This window comes from Sinohyriopsis cumingii, chromosome 6 (assembly GCF_028554795.1).
Source record: "Sinohyriopsis cumingii isolate HCF-2022 chromosome 6, ASM2855479v2, whole genome shotgun sequence".
NCBI lineage: Eukaryota > Metazoa > Mollusca > Bivalvia > Unionida > Unionidae > Sinohyriopsis > Sinohyriopsis cumingii.
This window is the reverse complement of record NC_142966.1, coordinates 121,104,629-121,124,219: the sequence shown is the minus strand read 5'-3', so window position 1 is coordinate 121,124,219 and position 19,591 is coordinate 121,104,629. Positions and strand designations below refer to the sequence as shown.

The window sequence follows — 19,591 nt, the reverse complement described above, 5'->3', positions numbered from 1 at the left end:
ATTTTTTCCAAAATAAAATTTACTGTCAGGAAGACAATGAACTTGATTTTGGGTAAGATCAAGTCCAAAATACAATTATATATGACATATAATCATGGAGAGAAGCAAACACTAACAATAGAAATTAAATATACATAACACAATTGCTTTGCTTGATAAAACAAAAAACTTCTCAGGTTATGTATCTTCGTTTATTATATTTGATAAGATCAGTGTCAGCAATTATTTTTTATTTCGCAGTCGTTATGTACTATGTCATACTAAACGATATGAAAAATCATACCTGCTTATTTCTTCATGAAAATCACATATCCTTGTGTCTTCTATAAAGCTGATAACAGAATAGAAAAGGTATCTATTTCTTCCATTTTAAGATTTCTGTATGTCATTTAGGAGAGATCGTAAGCAAAAACAATTTAACTTCGGCGACAGAATGATTTTGTTTTGTGAAAACGGATGTACACTAAAACTGACAAGACCGTTTCATGGAAACCACCTTAAAATATCCGACAAAATCGCAAAACTCTGGGGAGATATGATTATGGATTTCCGTCTTTCTTTTAAGTAATATTTTGTTATGTTTGTTGTTGGGGAGCTTTAGGTAGATATATCTGATTCATTTGTTTTAAAAACCCCGTACAGTTATGTGAGATAATTTGATATAGATAAACATTACATTGAACAAACACGCCAACATCCACATGATCATATGCAAATGTAAGAAATCATGCAACCATAATAGATGTAACTAACGCGTCTACAACGATTTTCTCTTACTCATAAAGCGTATAGATGTCCATACTGGTATGTTAATATCCCATATTTACATGTACACTCGTTTATTATATGCTCATTTCTTCTCTGTTAACTTTACATTGTCAGAATCGTTCAGTATTTTACGATCTTGCACACCTTCATATTGCATTCACGTGCATAAAGGAACTACTTTCTATTGTAAACAAACAATGGACGTAGACGCCAGCACTTTTGATTTGTAAACAAATCATGTACACTTGCGTAGTAGGCGCTTTACGTTTTGGTTGATAAAATTTGTTTCTGAATAAAGTAAAGCAAATGTTTCATGGACTGCTGCATACCAGCTGTTTTGTCACATTCCGCGTTAACTTTTTTGATACAATGTTTCTGATTTAGGCTAGCTATACAGTAGATGCCAGAAAGGGTCCTTACAAATAACATACAAGTGACAAGGCATAAACTGTCTTCTTTAGCTGGTAATAAGAATGGCAAAACAATATACTTACAGTTTTACATCCTGAATTTCCTCAAAATGTACATTCTTAGTTCTGCAAATCCGAATTACATGAGCCATGTCATAGGTTCGCAATCTTCATTACACATTTCGAAATTGTACTGTAATTTCGAATATAAGCGCAATTACATCCTCCTTACTGCACTCAAAATGAAATAAGCATTAAATTCCTATGCGTCTTTTTGATAATTGCAATTGAAAGACTTTTTCCCACATTATGAGTTCAAACATTCTATGACAGAAACAGAAACACATTTGCAGATGTCAACACGCTTCTTCAATCCGATGTATTTCATGTGGAATTGTCACATATAAATACACTTCATACTAACGAAATTTCGTAGGAATCGACAAAAATACCAAAATCTATTCATTCCAGATCAAATGGAAAAGTTGTTGCAATACGAATTCATTCACAATATGACTCCAAATTTAAATTTTAAGTAGACAAAAATGCCATTTTCTTTCGAAACTGATGTCTAGCGCGCGACTAAGTTCAAATTTATCTGGGCGGAGTTATGTGTGCATTAATAATGTTGTTGCTGTATAATGATGAATCTTCGCTTGTGTATTTAGTTTGGAATACGGCATACATTCATTTACTTTGTTTCTTGTAGTGTATTTTGTTTATATAATTAAGCCTTAGGTAGAATAAGAAAATGAGCATATAATAAAAAGGTTACTGCATTTGTATGGGAAAATATGAAGTCGTTTTGTCGGATGGATATACTGCACTCCCAAGGTCGTGCAATATTACATCCGAAAAACTCGTTCATATTTTCCCATACAAATGCAGTAAGCTATAAATATTACATCTATTTATTTATTTGGAAAGGACAGCGTGCTTCGTTCATGTTTCTTTCGTTGATCAAATAAAACACAAGGACAATTTGAATTGGTCATCTTCCCTTTTTCTATTTTGCATTCCAAATTAGATGTCCATTCGGAAAAAAAGCATATAATATATTATATTGCAGGTCAAAGCTAATGATGTTGTCGCAGTGTACTTTCCCATCATGCCAACAGAATTAGGACTGGTGGATGTCATGATCACGGCTTCTTCACCTTTAGCTAATGATGCTATCCTCAAGAAACTCCTTGTCGAGGTTTTACTTGAAAACTTAAAATCTATTGTTAAATATACAATTATGAAATCGATTTTAGAGAAAAACATTAGATTGTCTGGTGAATTGCACGTGCAGTATTAATTGCATTATATCGCCAGTCGTATTATTAGAGGTTTGTTTCTATGAATGGATAATTGTTCATTACTTGAGCACACGGTAATAGACATTACCCACAGGTGGGATTCTATAGTTGCAAAACATGCATTCTATTTTGTAATAAAATCAACTAGAAAAATACCAAGGGTGACAATAATGTGGTATAATTGTAGCTTTTCTAATTTAACCACACAAAACATTAATTAACATCTGTGATCTGAAGGAAGGTCAATTGATTATAACATAATCTAATATCTTGATTATTGTTTATATATTTATAAAATTTATGTCTCACACACACACACGCACGCACATACATACATACATACATACACACACACACGCACACACACACACACACACACACACATATATATATATATATATATATATATATATATATATATATATATATATATATATATATATATATATATATATATATATATATATATATATATATATATATATATAATTATGTCACGTCTTTGCTTAATTCTTAATGCTTTTATATTCTAGCCAGAAGGCCTTCCCCAGAGCTACAATATAGCCTTTCTGGTAGATCTAACCAGTAACCATACGTTTGAGAAGTTTACTGACATAACATATCCTGACAAGGTTGTTGAAGGGTCCAGGAGAATACGCATTTCCGTTCTTGGTAATATTTCGAACTTGATTGGTCCTCAAAAGATCTAGTGAATTAAAAAAAAAACACTGATATTGAATTTCTACGAAGGGACAGGGTACATATTACTTAAAATTGGCTGAATAGCTTGATTATCGACTGATGAGAAAAAGTTCTCAATAGTTCCTGCAAGTCCATGTAAAGTAGGTCCTTAGGATTATTTTCATTTACCTCGTCTTTGTTTGTAGTCGGTGAATATGTTTGTCTTCTTTAGAAACTAATGATTTATATACGACCAGTCATTCTTATGATTAGAGTGCAGTTCTTAATCATTTTATTTATTTGACTATTAATCAGACACATGTGGTCTAAATTTTATTTTAGTCTAGAATCATGTTTACAGTTTATATTATTGACTTTTAATTTATCTATCAACCCTGATTCTATGACACATACAAAAACAAATATTCCTGCCAAGAGAAAACGTAGAGGCATCACGAAGGTTGTTGTCACAATTACACTGGCAGTAAAATAATGTGATAAAAGCAAGTTGTTTAACAAGGAAACAAATAAAAGGTTGTGACATTTTTTCGGGGGGCGGGGGGCATTTTGCTGCACATCAACACTGACTGTCATATTGTGCCGATGGAATGAAAGTGCCGAGGTCAAGGCCGAAACCATGATAGATGATTATGGCTAATGCGATAGTGGGAATCGAACCAGTACCTGCTATTCACGCGTTCAAGATGCCTTAATCACTGAGCTGCCGTTTAGTGTGATTTTAAACCTTTATTTTTATAATAATATCCACTTTTTTTACTTCTAAACAGGACTGAATTGAAATACATTAGGGTTTTTTGATCTTCTTTTATCTCAGGTGATCTCATGGGACCCACCATAAACGGCTTAGACAATCTGCTTCAAATGTCGTACGGTTGCGGTGAACAGAACATGATAAACTTCGCCCCAAACGTCTTCGTTTCAAATTATTTGAAAACTATTAGTAGCCTGACGCAAGATCTTGAGAGGAAAGCCAAGGACTTTATACTGCAAGGTATTTGTAAATGAATGAAAGTCTTGTATATGAAACAGTCTGAAAAACCAAAATCATCTTTAAGGAGTTTCCAACGGTCTAACAGTATTGACGGGCGAAAAAGCATGACTCCATAACCATAAGGTTACAATATGGTACACGTTCGATAGAACAACAGCTGTAATCTAAGGTTTGTTACCTATAAGAGTACGAAAGTCGCACTATTACGAGAACCCGGAACTGTTACTAGAAATGACCTAACCATTGTTAAGCGTGGTAAATTAAATTGATCACTGAAACTGTAATGGATTAAGTTTTGGAGTACTTGAGATAATGATCTGCACCAAGTCAAGTTAGTTTCAAAATTTTAGTTATTCAATATCTTGCAGTGAAAAATATCATATAAGACTTGTATGTTATTCTGTATCATATTATATAAATGATACTTCTTATACTTATGTTCAAATATAACGGCAAAATGTTATTTCAGCCAAAGATGTGCAATACTTTCGTAGTTAAACATACACAATATGATTGATAAGAGACACCAATTTATACAAGATATCGTGAATCTCACATTCAGTGTATGACGTGCAAACTCATTTCAAAAGGCACAGTATGTACGATGTTGAATAAGTCTTTAATCTGTTAACAGTAACTTAATCTGCCAAAGAATAAAGGTGACTCAGCACGCATGTATTATGTATTGATTGTACCAAAGGCACTAATTCTTAAATGGACTTAGCTATTATTATATATTTAAACTCAAACATTCAACTGTTAATTCATAAATAATACTCTCATTTGTCATTACCTTTTTTACTATCGGTTTTCCGCAGATGTAAAATGAACAGTACACAACATTTGCTAAACGTCGACCAACTGTAAATAATAATTCAATAATAATATTGATCAACCCATATGTTACCCAAGATTATTTAGTTTTACTACGATCATTGCGACTAAAAGAATTTTAGTAATGAAGCATATCTTTCCTGGTACGAATTATTTCATTTGAACATATTTTTGCTCTCTTGATTTATATTTTAAGTGTGTTTTAGATTTGCATATTGACTACGTGGAGAGTTGTCAAAGAGTAACAGATGTGATGAAACTCGAACGTTTAAACCTCTTTCTCTTTTAGATTAAATTACGGTTTCAATTTCTCCAGCTCATTTACGCCACATGAAGTGTCAGTTATGTGCAACAGCCAGAATAATAGTGATGTGTTATGAGAGAGAGAGAGAGAGAGAGAGAGAGAGAGTGTGTGTGTGTGTGTGTGTGTGTGTTATTTGGGTTTTTAAAAAGCTTGAACAATGTTTCAGTCATATCACTACGACGTCTGCAGTGTGGCAGTTTTAGTGATATTTAGCACTGGGGTATCATGCCGCAGACATGTAGCATGATATCTCACCCAATCACATTATCCTGACGCCAGGATGACCAGTCCTAACATTAGCCTCCACTGGACTGCCTGAGCGGTCTGATGCATTATGAACATTTTGCTTTAAACAATGCAAAATTGTACGACTCGATCGTCATCTACTAAGTTAAAAAAAGAAATAAAACCAATAAATTAGATAGAATTTAACAAATAATTGAATTATCAACGTTATAAAATTAAAATGTGAGAGGAACTTATATTATTATAAAAATGAATCCCAAATAATCATAAAAAGTTCTAATCAAGTCCAAAAGAATCGAATGTTAAGAATGAATTTTATATTCCCGAATATACGTATCACAAAAGCACAGTCCAGAATTCCTTTGAATCATTCACAATAGTCCCTGAATAATGTTATAATCCAATGAGCACTTTGTAATTGGAATTAGTAATCCTAAAAAATGTCTCCTCTCAAATTATATTAACACATCCAAAACATCTTCAGACTGATTTTAACATATGAAACAAAAATTGGAAACAAAATTAAATAAAAATAGGAAATGAATCTAATTGCTCTCTCTCTCTCTCTCTCTCTCTCTCTCTCTCTCTCTCTCTCTATATATATATATATATATATATATATATATATATATATATATATATATATATATATATATTCACGTTTCTACTACAACTATATGTCAGAATATACCCCATGTGACAGATCTTAATACTCTTATTACTCAATCTAATATTAAAATTTACCAATTTATCTGACCTAACTCATCCAATGGGAAATAACTGACTTATTCTAAGAACCAACCTGCTAGACATGTTCTGTGGGAAACAAGCCCCAATTCATTAACATATCTGAATATTAATAAAATTATTAGTGTTCGTAAACACCTATGTCAATACCTATTCATAGTTCTTTCGCAATCTTCACTTTAATAACTTAGAATATAATTTTATACCTGTGCACAAAATTTAACTATCTAATATCATGACTATAGATCATCGTTACAATTCATCGTCATGAATACCACACATAATATAACCACAATCATGTAACAAGATTTACACAAAAGATTATATAGATATACAGAACACTTCCCCTCATATAAAAAATAAGATTTATGCAATAGCTCACATCACCGATAGTCACGTGTCCTCATTTTAAGTCTAATGATAAATTAATATTATTGAACGAAATTTGAATAAAGCCGCACTCTACTCCCTGAACAAGAACTCCTTCAGAAGAGGAAGACTTCTCAGATAAAGGCAAAGTACCTGATAATAAAAGACTCTGAATAGATCCTATGTCCCTTAAAATTGTAATAGGGATAGGATTAGCCGAGGCACCAGTAAGTGATATAGAAGAGATGAATATGAATGGTTAATAATTTTCCATATTAAAAACATACTGGGGATTGTTTGACCCAACAAATGCATTGTTTCCAATATATAACAATGGCCTTGACCTCTGAAAAACAATACCATTTGTAACAGTTCTGTCTTTGTTCTGTCGCTAAAAAAATTTAACTTAAATATATCAGAAATAACGTGCCCTATTATTGCAATCGGTGTACGTAGAAAGAGATAATGGTTTCTGATGAGTCATGTCAGAAGTTTGGTTCTTAAAAATTGTGCCAAATTGAAATTTGTAAGTTCTTATTAAAAACATGCTGAGAGGAAAACGTCTTGACAAATGAAACTTTGTGAGCTTACTGTGATTAGCCAAGTGTTTACATGGTTTTCATCAAGGTAAGTCTTGATCTAACTGTGGACACAGTTCTTGAACTCTTGGACGGGTATGAGTTTTCAAAGCTTGTCAGTCTTTACCGATCTTTTTTGATGCACGCCACCAGTCAAATAGTTGTTCTTTTTCTCTAGCAAACGCGTCATGGGTTTGGCCATTTTATTTTTGAAATTCCGAAACTTTTGTCGATATGCCTCACGTATAATCAGCACTTGCTTCTACTGACAGCGAAGTGCAAACTTCACCAACTTTGCCAATACGTACGCTCTCTAGTAAAAAAATCCAGTGCTTTCTTAGCAATTTCACATTTTCAGCTATTTTTTCAAAATACAGAAAAATTTACATCTTTGTCACTAAAATGGGGGTAATAATATTTTTAATAACTTCAAAACTGATTTTCATGAGTGGAGTAATTTCTGCTTGACAGTTCGAAATCTTTTAATTTCATATTGATCTCTCTTCTTTTCTTTTGAATTTGCATTTGCCGCTATGAACTTTCTTTTTCTTCCTTCTTAATTTGCAATTTTCTTTCTTTCTGAATTTCCATTTCAATTTCTTTTTATCCGTCTTCTTTCTGAATTTGATTTTGAACTTCTCTTTCCTTTTTTATTTCTCTCTCTCTCTCTCTTTCTCTCACTTTATTATTTCGGCATTTGCATTTTCATTTCCATTTCTCTTTCTTCATTTTGAAGCTGAAGTTGTCCTAATTATATTTACCTCTGTTTTTATTTTTAAATTTCAAAATATTTTAATTCATTTCATAACTAGATGGAGATTTATTAATTAATCCAAAGGCATTTGCATAAAAAATTTCCTCTTCCCCCAAATACTTGACCAAAATATTTTTAATTTCCTCTTTTTAACAAAGAGGATTTTATGTAGAAAAGAAAAAAGCGGTTGTCAAGTTCTAGCAACTCAGCTTTCTTCATGTGCTGGGTTGAAAACAATACCCTCCATCGTAAATGACATTTGAAAACTAGTTCGTTTCACTATGAAAACTCAAAAAATGGGGACAAGAATATTTCCAACTAAAATGAATTTAAATTTCAAAAACAATGTTGATTCATCTGAAATATTTCCACAAGTTGTATCCCGAACGAGGCCGCAATTTCTTTTACAACTCTATGGCCACAATATAAGTAACAGAAAAAAGAAAAAACAACACGTTTTGTCAAATATAAATAATTATCAAAGTTACAAGACGAAAATGTAAGAGGAACGTACAGTGTTATGAAATGAATCCAAAATAATCCTAACTCTCCTAAATGAATCCAAAAGAATCTAATGTTCCAAACGAATGTTGAATCCTCGAATGTACGTCACAATAGTATGTCCCAGAACAATTTCTAGTCCAATGAGCACTTTATAATTCCAATGAATAATCCTAACAAACGTCTCCTCTCAAATTTTCTCTACACACCATCAAACATATCTGACATATGAATCAAGAATCAGAAATAGAAATGAACTCAGAATAGGAATGAAACTGGTCGTTCAGTTCTTTCGCTACATACACATTTAAGTCTCTGTTACGACGATATGTCGGAATATACCCCACCTATTCATTTTAATTAAACCAATCCAGTAGGAAATAACTTAATTCTTCTAAGAACCCACCTGACACACATGTCCAATGGGAAACAACCCAAACTCGTAAACAGGTCTTAATAATAATATTAGTATTAATGGTCGTAAAAATCTTTGTCAACAACTAGTTATCGATCTTGAGCAATCTCCACTCCTAATATCTGAAAATAGAATTTTAATCCCGTATATAAAAAATTAAGAATCTAATATATTGACTATAGATGACCATTACAAAATATCGTCATGAACACAAAATACACATTATATAGACACAATTTTTACAATGAATTACAGATAATATAGATATACATAACAAAATTGTAAATAGAAAATAATTCATATCAATGTTATGTACCATGTCGATGAGATGTGCCAGATTCAAAGACAGCAGCAAAACATGTGCCCCTGAAACAAAATTGCAACCATTCATTATCTGACCTTTTCAGTACGTCACAATAGTATATATATATATATATATATATATATATATATATATATATATATATATATATATATATATATATATATATATATATATCAGAAAAATACAAAACATAGGACAAGCAAATGAAACACAAAAACCGTTGTGTTTGCAAAACTTTACATGGCTTTTTCTACAGGAATTAAACCTTTAAATATATTATGTTTCAACTAGTTTATTTCAACTTGTTGCGGATGCTGGAAAATACTTTTATGAAAAATCACCTTTAAGTCACACAAATCATCTTGTCTATGTTTTGTATTTGCCTTTGAAAAAGACTCATTAAGAGTCGAAAGCGCTTAAGCTAGTTGGATACTAAATTAGCAAAGTTCGTTGTCAGTTTATTGCATTTACTTAATCAATCCCTGACACACGTGATCCCTTGCTGGATCCAGTGCACTTGAAAGGACTGTTATTCACCATATCATTTGTATTATATATATATATATATATATATATATATATATATATATATATATATATATATATATATATATATATATATATATATATATATATAGTTTTAATACCATGATACTTTTTAAACTGTTATTCACCATATCATTTGTATTATATATATATAGAGTTTTAATACCGTGATACTTTTTAAACTGTTATTCACCATATCATTTGTATTATATATATATATATATATATATATATATATATATATATATATATATATATATATATAGTTTTAATACCGTGATACTTTTTAAACTGTTATTCACCATATCATTATATATATATATACAGTTTTAATACCATGATACTTTTTAAACTGTTATTCACCATATCATTATGTATATATATATATATATATATATATATATATATATATATATATATATATATATATATATATATATATATATATATATATATATATAGAGTTTTAATACCGTGATACTTTTTAAACTGTCATTCACCATATCATTATATATATATATATATATATATATATATATATATATATATATATAGAGAGAGAGAGAGAGAGAGAGAGAGAGAGAGAGAGTTTTAATACCGTGATACTTTTTAAACTGTTATTCACCATATCATTATGTGTATATATATATATATATATATAGAGAGAGAGAGAGAGAGAGAGAGAGAGTTTTAATACCGTGATACTTTTGAAACTGTTATTCACCATATCATTATGTATATATATATATATATATATATATAGAGAGAGAGAGAGAGAGAGAGAGAGAGAGTTTTAATACCGTGATACTTTTTAAACTGTTATTCTTGAGCTTAACCATTCCAGCTTTCTGCCCTAAAATATTTTTCTCTTCAGTTTAGTAAAAACATTAAACGGTTTTATCATATTTTTCGGCTGAGCGTGTAATTTGCCATCTAAAGCACACAAAAATTGCATTTTTAATTTTTTTATATAATTATTTGCCTATTTTATACAAGACTGCTTCATTATTATCACGATGTCATTAGAACTTGTCAACAAAAAGATATGAAATAAAAATAAAGATTTCTTTCTTTTGTTCATCGTATAATATTAAATACTTGACATTATTCTTTACTAGAAATATCCTTTTTCTATTTATATTTAATGGCATGCAAATAAATTTTGAAATGTAAGTCTCCATTTGTTAACTTCAATTTATATTTTCTTTTGAAGAATAACGTGAAATATTTTATTCTTTTCTTAGATTATGAAGCACTTTTTATACAAGAAAAGGATTTTTGGAAACACTAGTAAAATATTGGCATACACTTTAGGCAGACATAATTAGGATGACATCGAAATTTGGACCAGAATTTTAAAACAATTTCTATCAGTTTTATATATTCGTGCACTTAATTAATACTAGGTTATCAGCGAGAGCTAACTTATCAAAGACAGGACGGTTCATTTAGTGCCTTCGGAGATAGCGACACTGCTGGTAGCACGTGGTTAACTGCATTTGTGATAAAATCCTTCGTTCAGGCAAGTCCATTGATCTATATTGACACAGCTCTTGCCACTAAAGCCATAGACTGGCTATTGGGACAGGCTACTGAGAATGGAACATTCCTTGAACCTGGGAGAGTTATTCATACGGACATGCAGGTAGGAACTACTGTATAGAAAGTTTTCCAATTCAGTTAAGATTTATTGCATCTATAAAAAAATGTTGTCCGCCGTGCTTTGAGACATTTTTTATAGTTATTAATGATGTTATTGCATGTCACAGGTGATATAATTGTGTTAGACAAATATGACATATTTTCTGGACAGCTTTAAGTCACACAAATAATCACTTTTATTTTTCATAATATACAGTGTTCATCATATACAGTGTGCAGCAAGTAACTCAAATTTCCATTGAATCAATGTTTCCAACACATTTTCCTAAAGAAGGCTGATGTACAAGATTAAGTATATCGATTACACTGAAAACAATAATGAAAATATGAAACATCTTAAGTTTTCTATAGCTGGTTACTTTTTTTTAAACCAAAAAAAACAGTTTTGCTTGCAAGATAGTACACTTGTATCTACAGCTTAAATATTGGCAGTTTGCAGCATGTATTTCAATTTTATTATATTTTGCCTCGATGCGAAGATTGGCAAACAAAGAATAAACTAAATGATATTATATATATATATATATATATATATATATATATATATATATATATATATTAAAATGATCAGAGTGTTTCTAGCGACGTACGACAGGCCGTAAGATGTATGATATTAAACTGCATTTGACATGACATTGTAGTCAGGCCTAGAGATTTGATGGTAGTATATTGTTGTCAGGCATAGAGGTTATTTGATAGTGATACAATATATTAACAATTTGTTTTCAACTTTTTGCGTATGAAATATGCAATAAAGACTTATAAAGTACAATTTTACTTTCTCTTGTTAAATAATTAAGGGCTTAAATGGTATCACCTGCAAGAGCAATGAACTATGTTAGTATTTTATTTTTATATATTTTTTGCTCTTATGTACAAGTTGGATTTTCGATGTGTGCTGAATTAGATGAAAAAATGATGACCATCAAGAAAACGGGATGGGACTGACTGAATAACCTGAAGACTCAACGACGTTAATGACATGGAGATGATGCAGACTGAATTACATGAAAACTCGATGACCATCATGAAATGGGTATTGTGCAGACTGAATTACACGAATACTCAATGACGATAATGAAATGGTGATGAGGCAGACTGAATTACAGAAAGATTCGATGACCATCATGGTATGGGGATGTATCAGACTGAATTACAGGAAGATTTGATGACCATTATGATATGGGGAGAAGGCAGACTGAATTACGGGAATACTTGATGATCATCATGAAATGGAAATGTGGCAGACTGAATTACATCAAGACTCGATGACGACACTGAAATAGAGGTTGGGCAGACTGAATTAAAGTAAGACGTGATGGCCATCATCAAATGAGATGCGGACTGAATTCCATGAAGACTCGGGGACGATGATGCAATGGAGTCGGCATAATCCTTTAGTGGAAGACTCTATGATCATCATCAAATGGCGATGGGGCAGATAATTTGCTCTTTTTAATGGATAGCAGTTGTTCTAGGTGCCATTTAGTAGACACAGACAATAGTTGACCACGTGATCATTTTCTTATTTCTATTCGTTCGATTGGCGTTGGTGAAATTTATATTCTAGGATGCAATTGGAACATGTTAAAACAAAACTTTCATACATTTTCAACAATTATATATTCATCTGGCAAAACAGTGAACCCCGGTATGTAGAACCGGCTGCGACGTGCACGACATTCATAAAGCAAGAATGAAATTCTCACATTACATTTGAAATAAATATCCAAACAAAGAATGAGCTTCTTACAAAATTAGAAATAATTGCCCTAATAGCATTGTATCATAAAGGTTTATTACCAGAATTAACTTGGCAGTGTTATTGTTGAAGCACAGAAAATAATATTTGAGTGTTTGAGTTCTTTGTAAAGTTTTATAACTGTCCTTGTCCAAGAATTAATTTAGAGCACAAATATTTCCAGGGAAAAAAAGCTCTTGGAATTCAAATAATATTAAGAAAACAAAATAATTAGCCCAAAAATCTGGTCACAACATACTAACCTGGACGTCTCCAGTGTTAAGGCATGTAATGACTATTCTTTCTCAAAACATCAATAATAAATCTAGCTACAACGCAAAACAGATGCCCGGATGTCGTTCAATCCTCTGGAAAAACCTAATTGATACATGATATATGTTATGCACTCCAAGTATGGCCTTGATTTCACTTTATGAATCTTACTCTGGGAAAGAACTCTTACTGGTTCTGAATCAATGTCAGGAACTAGGTCAGCATTAGATACAAAGTTTATATTATTAGTTGTTTACACAAAATAAACACCAGTCAGGTCAAACAGAACTGAACTGAATTTCTGGATAATGTTGAATCCAATATAAAAAAGTTACATTACAATAGCATGTAATGGAATATTTATTTTAAAAAATCAATAAACTTAAATCAAATATAAATTAAGTCAAATATACATAACAGTAGACATGTGGAGCTGCCAATAATGTTTAAAGAAGAAAGGATAAAGCCACCTTTATGTGTGCTAAAAGTATTAGTAACAAGTAATCTACTCCATCCCTAAAATGTATACAAATTAAATATTGGATTTGTCTAGCAAAACGTTTGAGAGAGTAATACGGAAACGTCTTATGATTAAACATGTGAAAATAAGGAAAAGGCACTTCAGACTGAGCCCATATTTATTATTTTTAAACATTTTATTAGTAATTTTGTTTATTTTTAACTCAATTTGCCTATTTGGGCAAATCGAGTTTATACTTGCCGCCAAACTTAGCTACGCTCATGCAATGTGCACAAGAAAGCACTGCAGACGTGCATATGTTTTATGTAGGAATAAGTTTTATAACTTTGCAGCTATTTCATCGCTAAAAAGGTTATCTTTGGTCTTTCACCGAATCATGTACTATTTAATTGCATAGAACGAACATTGCTGCACTACTATCTGTATTTTTAAAGTCAATGAATTGCATTATTATTTGTTAAGACAGAATATCCATTCCTTTACAGGGTGGTTCATCCACTGGTAACGTTAATCTGGCATCATATACATTGATTACTTTACTAGAGGCCAAACATTTTCAGGTAAGATTCGATAGAGAGTGAGACACAAAAACACACATCAATATTTATTCCAACAATTACAAAATAAAGAAAATCTTGATTTAGCTAAAATTATCATATACTAGTAAGTTTGCTTTGAAAATACTGACGAGAAACAAGCGATAAAAGAAACCAAAAAGTGATCAAATATATGCATACATCGAATGCTAAAATCAATCTATTAAGATAAAACTTGCTGTTTTAAGGCTTAATTTAAAGGTATTAGTTTAAACATCTTGAACGTGTTCGTAATATACATAAATAATTTTTTATATGCAGACACTATTTTCACATCGACTACTGATGTATTTGCTACAAATTCACGTACTTCAGATGTAAGCCGTCCTCTAATCTCTTAATCAATTTGTAGTTCACAGCATCCAACAGCAATGACTTTGACCAAATAGTAAGGAAAACTATTGACTTCATGGAAAGAAGTCTCGATGATCTGCATGCATATCAGCCATTCGAACTAGCAATTATAGCATACGCTTTAACACTAGCAGGTAGCACGAAAGCTGCGGATGTTTTGGACAGACTCGATCAAATGGCAATTATCAAAGGTAATTCTATTTTATGAAGACAATACTGTGCAGGTAATTTCGACACATAAATACACAAACTATTGGCTGGCCAAGACACGTGCAAAATGTTAAACCCAAAGTGGTTTTGAATACCATAACATCGTATTAGGGTTTAGCGGCATTCCATAGCAATATTGGTGATGCAGATTAAAAGCTAATCTCAGAAAACGTAAAAATACAATAAATTCCAAAACAATCAAGGAATATAAACCTTGAGAAATAAATGCAGTCATAAAATACTATAAAAGAAAAGAAAAAGATATTCAATATTCTATAAAGGTAAAACACATTATGGACACAAGTAAAACAAAGTATAAAATCGTTTAAAATAGGGTTGACTTTGTTATATAAACATTTTGTCTCGAAAGATTTTCTTTGACGGTATATTATCATAAAATATCGTATCAATAAGACTGATTAACCTGGATAAAACAATCTTTTTCATTTATTGATAGTATAGTAATCATGGTTTTGTTAATTGTCTCATAGATTATGATATTCATATCTGTACTGGAACGTTTAGTGATCATGTCAAGAACGCAAAGTCGTTTTCAAGTGACCAAGTCTGCTAACTTGAGCCTGGTTAACTATATTTTTAGATGGAGCAAAACACTGGGAACAACAGAGCGAAGATGATTCTAACAGACTTGTATGGATACCTCCTTGTCAGCAAGCAAATGCAAGGAACATAGAAACCACGGCTTATGCCCTGCTGTCCTATGCTTTCAAGAATGACATCAGAAACGGTCTTTTGGTGATGAAATGGCTCATCTCTCAACGGAATCCAACAGGTGGATTCTCTTCGACTCAGGTTAGCTGTAGTAGTAGTGGTGGTTATGGTGGCGGATGTAGTAGTAGTAACATTGACTGAATTTGCTTTTCAGATAGGTATGTCTGTTTTTAATTGTATTATAATTTAGTTTGATATTTTCAGTGTTCTACTTTTAGTTTAGTTCTATTTATTTGTATTTTGGGATGGTTCTAATTTTATGGGGAATTTTATGAACAGAGATTCGTACACGGTATAGATATTTACAAAATCATGTTACCCAATTTAATGGCAGAGGAATAAGATTCGACATGTGCTTTAGAACCGTGGGGAGGAGACAAATTAGTTTATGGGAATGATATTTACAACAATCTTTTCGATTGGTAGGAAATTTAGTACCAACACCTTACCCGTTTTTCAGAATAAAACCTACCGATTGACGTATCTATCAATCTATTTTAGGACACCGTTGTTGCACTACAGGCTATGACCGAATTTGCGGCATTGACATATTCTCGAAACTTTGATGTTGACATTTTGATTTCGGGACTAAAGGGACACCAGGAAATATTCTCCCACGACTTTGGCGTCACCGCATCAAACGCTGGCGTGCTACAAACCATAAACGTGAGTGTCCCCCCCCCCTCTCTTCGGTGAGCATATAGTTAAACAATACTAATTCTAAAATTGTCATCAATGTCTGTTTCTGTTTTATCTTTCCCGGAGTCTCACTATGCACATGGTTCTATGCGCGAAATTACTAGTTTTGTTTTTGTTTTTAGTGATTTACGGCGTTCATGGCAATTTGTGAATTCTCCAGAAGTTTCAGGTTAATAAAGTTCATAACTACTTTTATACATATTCTGCCATTAAAGGGGGGGGGGGGGGGCTTGCTGTAAGATCACATATTTCAATCTGAAAAAGCACTGTGTTGGGTTTAAGTTACCCACAGATGACGTAAACGCAAAAGAATATTCTTGTCAAATTAAAATGCCTGATTTTGCACAAATGTAAATAGTTCAAGCATACTTTTCTGCGAGATATTAAGATTATGTTCTTCAATTTTTATTCCATTAACACAGCAGCATGCAACTAAATACTTTTTCCCCTTTCTGTGATTTCAATTGTTATTTGTTGGTCTCAAAAGCGCTTCGCCAGTTTTTCAGATTTGATGCACCGTACTATGCTTAACCTCATTTTACATTATTTTAGAAATTACTGTTTTCTGTCTTAAACGGATTGTTATGTAGGATAATTGTGTTCAGATTTAAGTTATCACTTTTGTCCTTATACCGTGTATTTTGGCCACTTTAATTCAAATAAGCAAGGAAGAAACTATACGTTGTAATAAATTTTAACTGCTAGTACGAAAAGAAGTAATTTCTCGTTTTATGTGTCATTGTGATGAAACTGTTATCAGTATAATTTCATCACATTCAAAATGGAGATTATAACACATGTCAGCGAAAGTGTTAGATTGAACGAGAACGATTCAGGATAATAAAATTAAATGCAAACATTAATGTGTTTAATGTTTTAAAAACTGAGAAAATGAATTGTCTTCTTAAGAACCAACGTCCATGGATACAATTTACAAAATGTATGTACTTATTTCAAGAAGGAAAATGAACGACTAGATTACGTGTCCTTAATATGGCATCCCCTACTATCATAATTAGGATGATGAAGTATTTTGTTTTCCACAGCCTCCCCCAGACACCGACAGAATGTATATTACAGCAACAGGAAGTGGAATGGTTCTCATTGAGGTATTTCTTGGCTCTCTATTACATAGAAGCACGAAATGACAAATTGTTCTTAAACTAGCTGTATATATATATATATATATATATATATATATATATATATATATATATATATATATATATATATATATATATATATATATATATGAGACATCACATTATCATTGTTTTGATCCTGGCGGAGTAATAGAGAACTTCCTTGGCCCCTAGTCGAAGAATATGACACAACATTTCAACTGGAATTATTAAGCAATCTTTACTCCTTACTTCTTCGTTGAAAAACCAGAAATATTTCCCAGGATCACAAAAGCCCCAACATACCAATGAAGTATAAGGTTTCGTGTCAAACCGACTTTAACACAAAATGTAATGAAATTCAAAGTAGCGTGAACTAGATGCTACAGTTTTGCTGCGAGAGTGTTTTACCCACAAAGACACTGCCAAATAACGAGCTGATCGACTCTATAACCAAGAGTACGCGTTAATTAACAGAAAAACTCCGCCAAGAGCTATTAAAGGTTAAATATAGGTAATTCTCAACTATATTTTTTTAAAGAGTTATGCAGCTCCTACGAGGTATTCGTTTAAAAATTTGTATGATTACCCGGTATAAATACATGTGAAACTGTGATATGAAAACTTCCTAAGTCTCAAACGCGTCCTATATATCTCATATTGACTGTATTAAAAAAGCGTTATACATAGACGAAGTTATGTCACCCTATAGTCAATATCGAACAGGAAACTTAATAAGACGAAAATCCTAAATACGTTTTAACGCAGGGGTTAGCAAGGGTGTTAATATATGCCCATTTTTTATTCGTGTCGAGACATCATAAGAGAGATAATTTATGCTGTCAACTGCCCAGCCTAATGACGTGATGTTATATCTTTCTTTCTTCAGACAGCAGTGTTTTTCAATGTGGAATCTGACGTAAATAGAAGACCATTCTTTGAGTTGAACGTAGAAGTCGTAAACGAAGTGTCATTAAACGATATTACTGTCCAGGCGTGCTTTAGGTAAAGTATACATGTTGCCTTAAACTTTATACTGAAAAGAACCAAGCACTGGAATGTATAAAATTATATCCAAATTTGGTCAATTTTAGGACACTAATCGGCAAAAGACACATATTGTTTCTTGTTTATTATAATAATAACTTGAAATGGAACGATTTCGTGGACCCTGATCTGCTTAGATGGGATGCTGTCTGACAGAAGATGGAGATGAATATCACCGAAATAATTTTCAGAAGTTTATATTTAATCATCAGCTGTGTCACTGCTCGCCTCTTAGAATAAAAATAAAGTGTGAAGAAATCTTTAAAAACTCGCATTTCTAGTAAGAAGTCAAAATACACAAAAGTATCAAAGTAATATTGTTGTTGTCGCGTTCCTATAAACTCTATTTAAAGAATCAATAATCAATACCAGGAAATTAATGATGGTAAGCTAGTTTATCTGTCTATATTACAGAGATACGAACCTATATAGTTCTTACTGGATTTAGTCTTTGCAAGAAAAATTGTTATGTATAGATTTTTGAAGGACATGGTCGGATTAGAACTATGCTTAAGTGTTCTGTTGAGGATTTTTTTAAATCTAACTTGATTTCTACTTGTGTTTTTCACCGTATGCAATTTTTTAAAAATTGTATTAATACATATTTAAAGTTTCCTAATTTTAGGTGGATTAGTGATGGAGAAGAGACTGGAATGTCAGTTGTAGAGATAGGAATCCCGTCCGGTTTTGGAGCTGACAAAGACAGTATCACTTCGCTTGAAACCATAAAACGCGTTGAACTGAACAATAGAAAAGTTACCATCTATCTTGACAAGGTATATTTCAGCTAATACCAAGATACTGGTTATATTTTATGAGATAAATATACATACATGAAAGATTTTGTGAGTATTACCATCCATGTAAAAAGTAAAGGTAACAAC

General features: G+C 31.8%; 1 protein-coding gene across 1 annotated transcript in view; it reads left to right on the top strand.

The window, feature by feature from the left end:
• LOC149797854 (CD109 antigen-like) overlaps positions 1 to 19,591 on the top strand; it is a 53,128-nt gene that overhangs the window by 30,704 nt on the left and 2,833 nt on the right. The window contains exons 23-33 of the mRNA XM_089962867.1: positions 2,248 to 2,376; positions 3,013 to 3,151; positions 3,996 to 4,172; positions 11,198 to 11,436; positions 14,434 to 14,508; positions 14,897 to 15,089; positions 15,710 to 15,921; positions 16,342 to 16,506; positions 17,586 to 17,648; positions 18,550 to 18,665; positions 19,333 to 19,483. Of these exons, the coding sequence (XP_089818993.1) occupies positions 2,248 to 2,376; positions 3,013 to 3,151; positions 3,996 to 4,172; positions 11,198 to 11,436; positions 14,434 to 14,508; positions 14,897 to 15,089; positions 15,710 to 15,921; positions 16,342 to 16,506; positions 17,586 to 17,648; positions 18,550 to 18,665; positions 19,333 to 19,483 (1,659 nt within the window). The remainder of the gene's footprint in view (positions 1 to 2,247; positions 2,377 to 3,012; positions 3,152 to 3,995; positions 4,173 to 11,197; positions 11,437 to 14,433; positions 14,509 to 14,896; positions 15,090 to 15,709; positions 15,922 to 16,341; positions 16,507 to 17,585; positions 17,649 to 18,549; positions 18,666 to 19,332; positions 19,484 to 19,591) is intronic.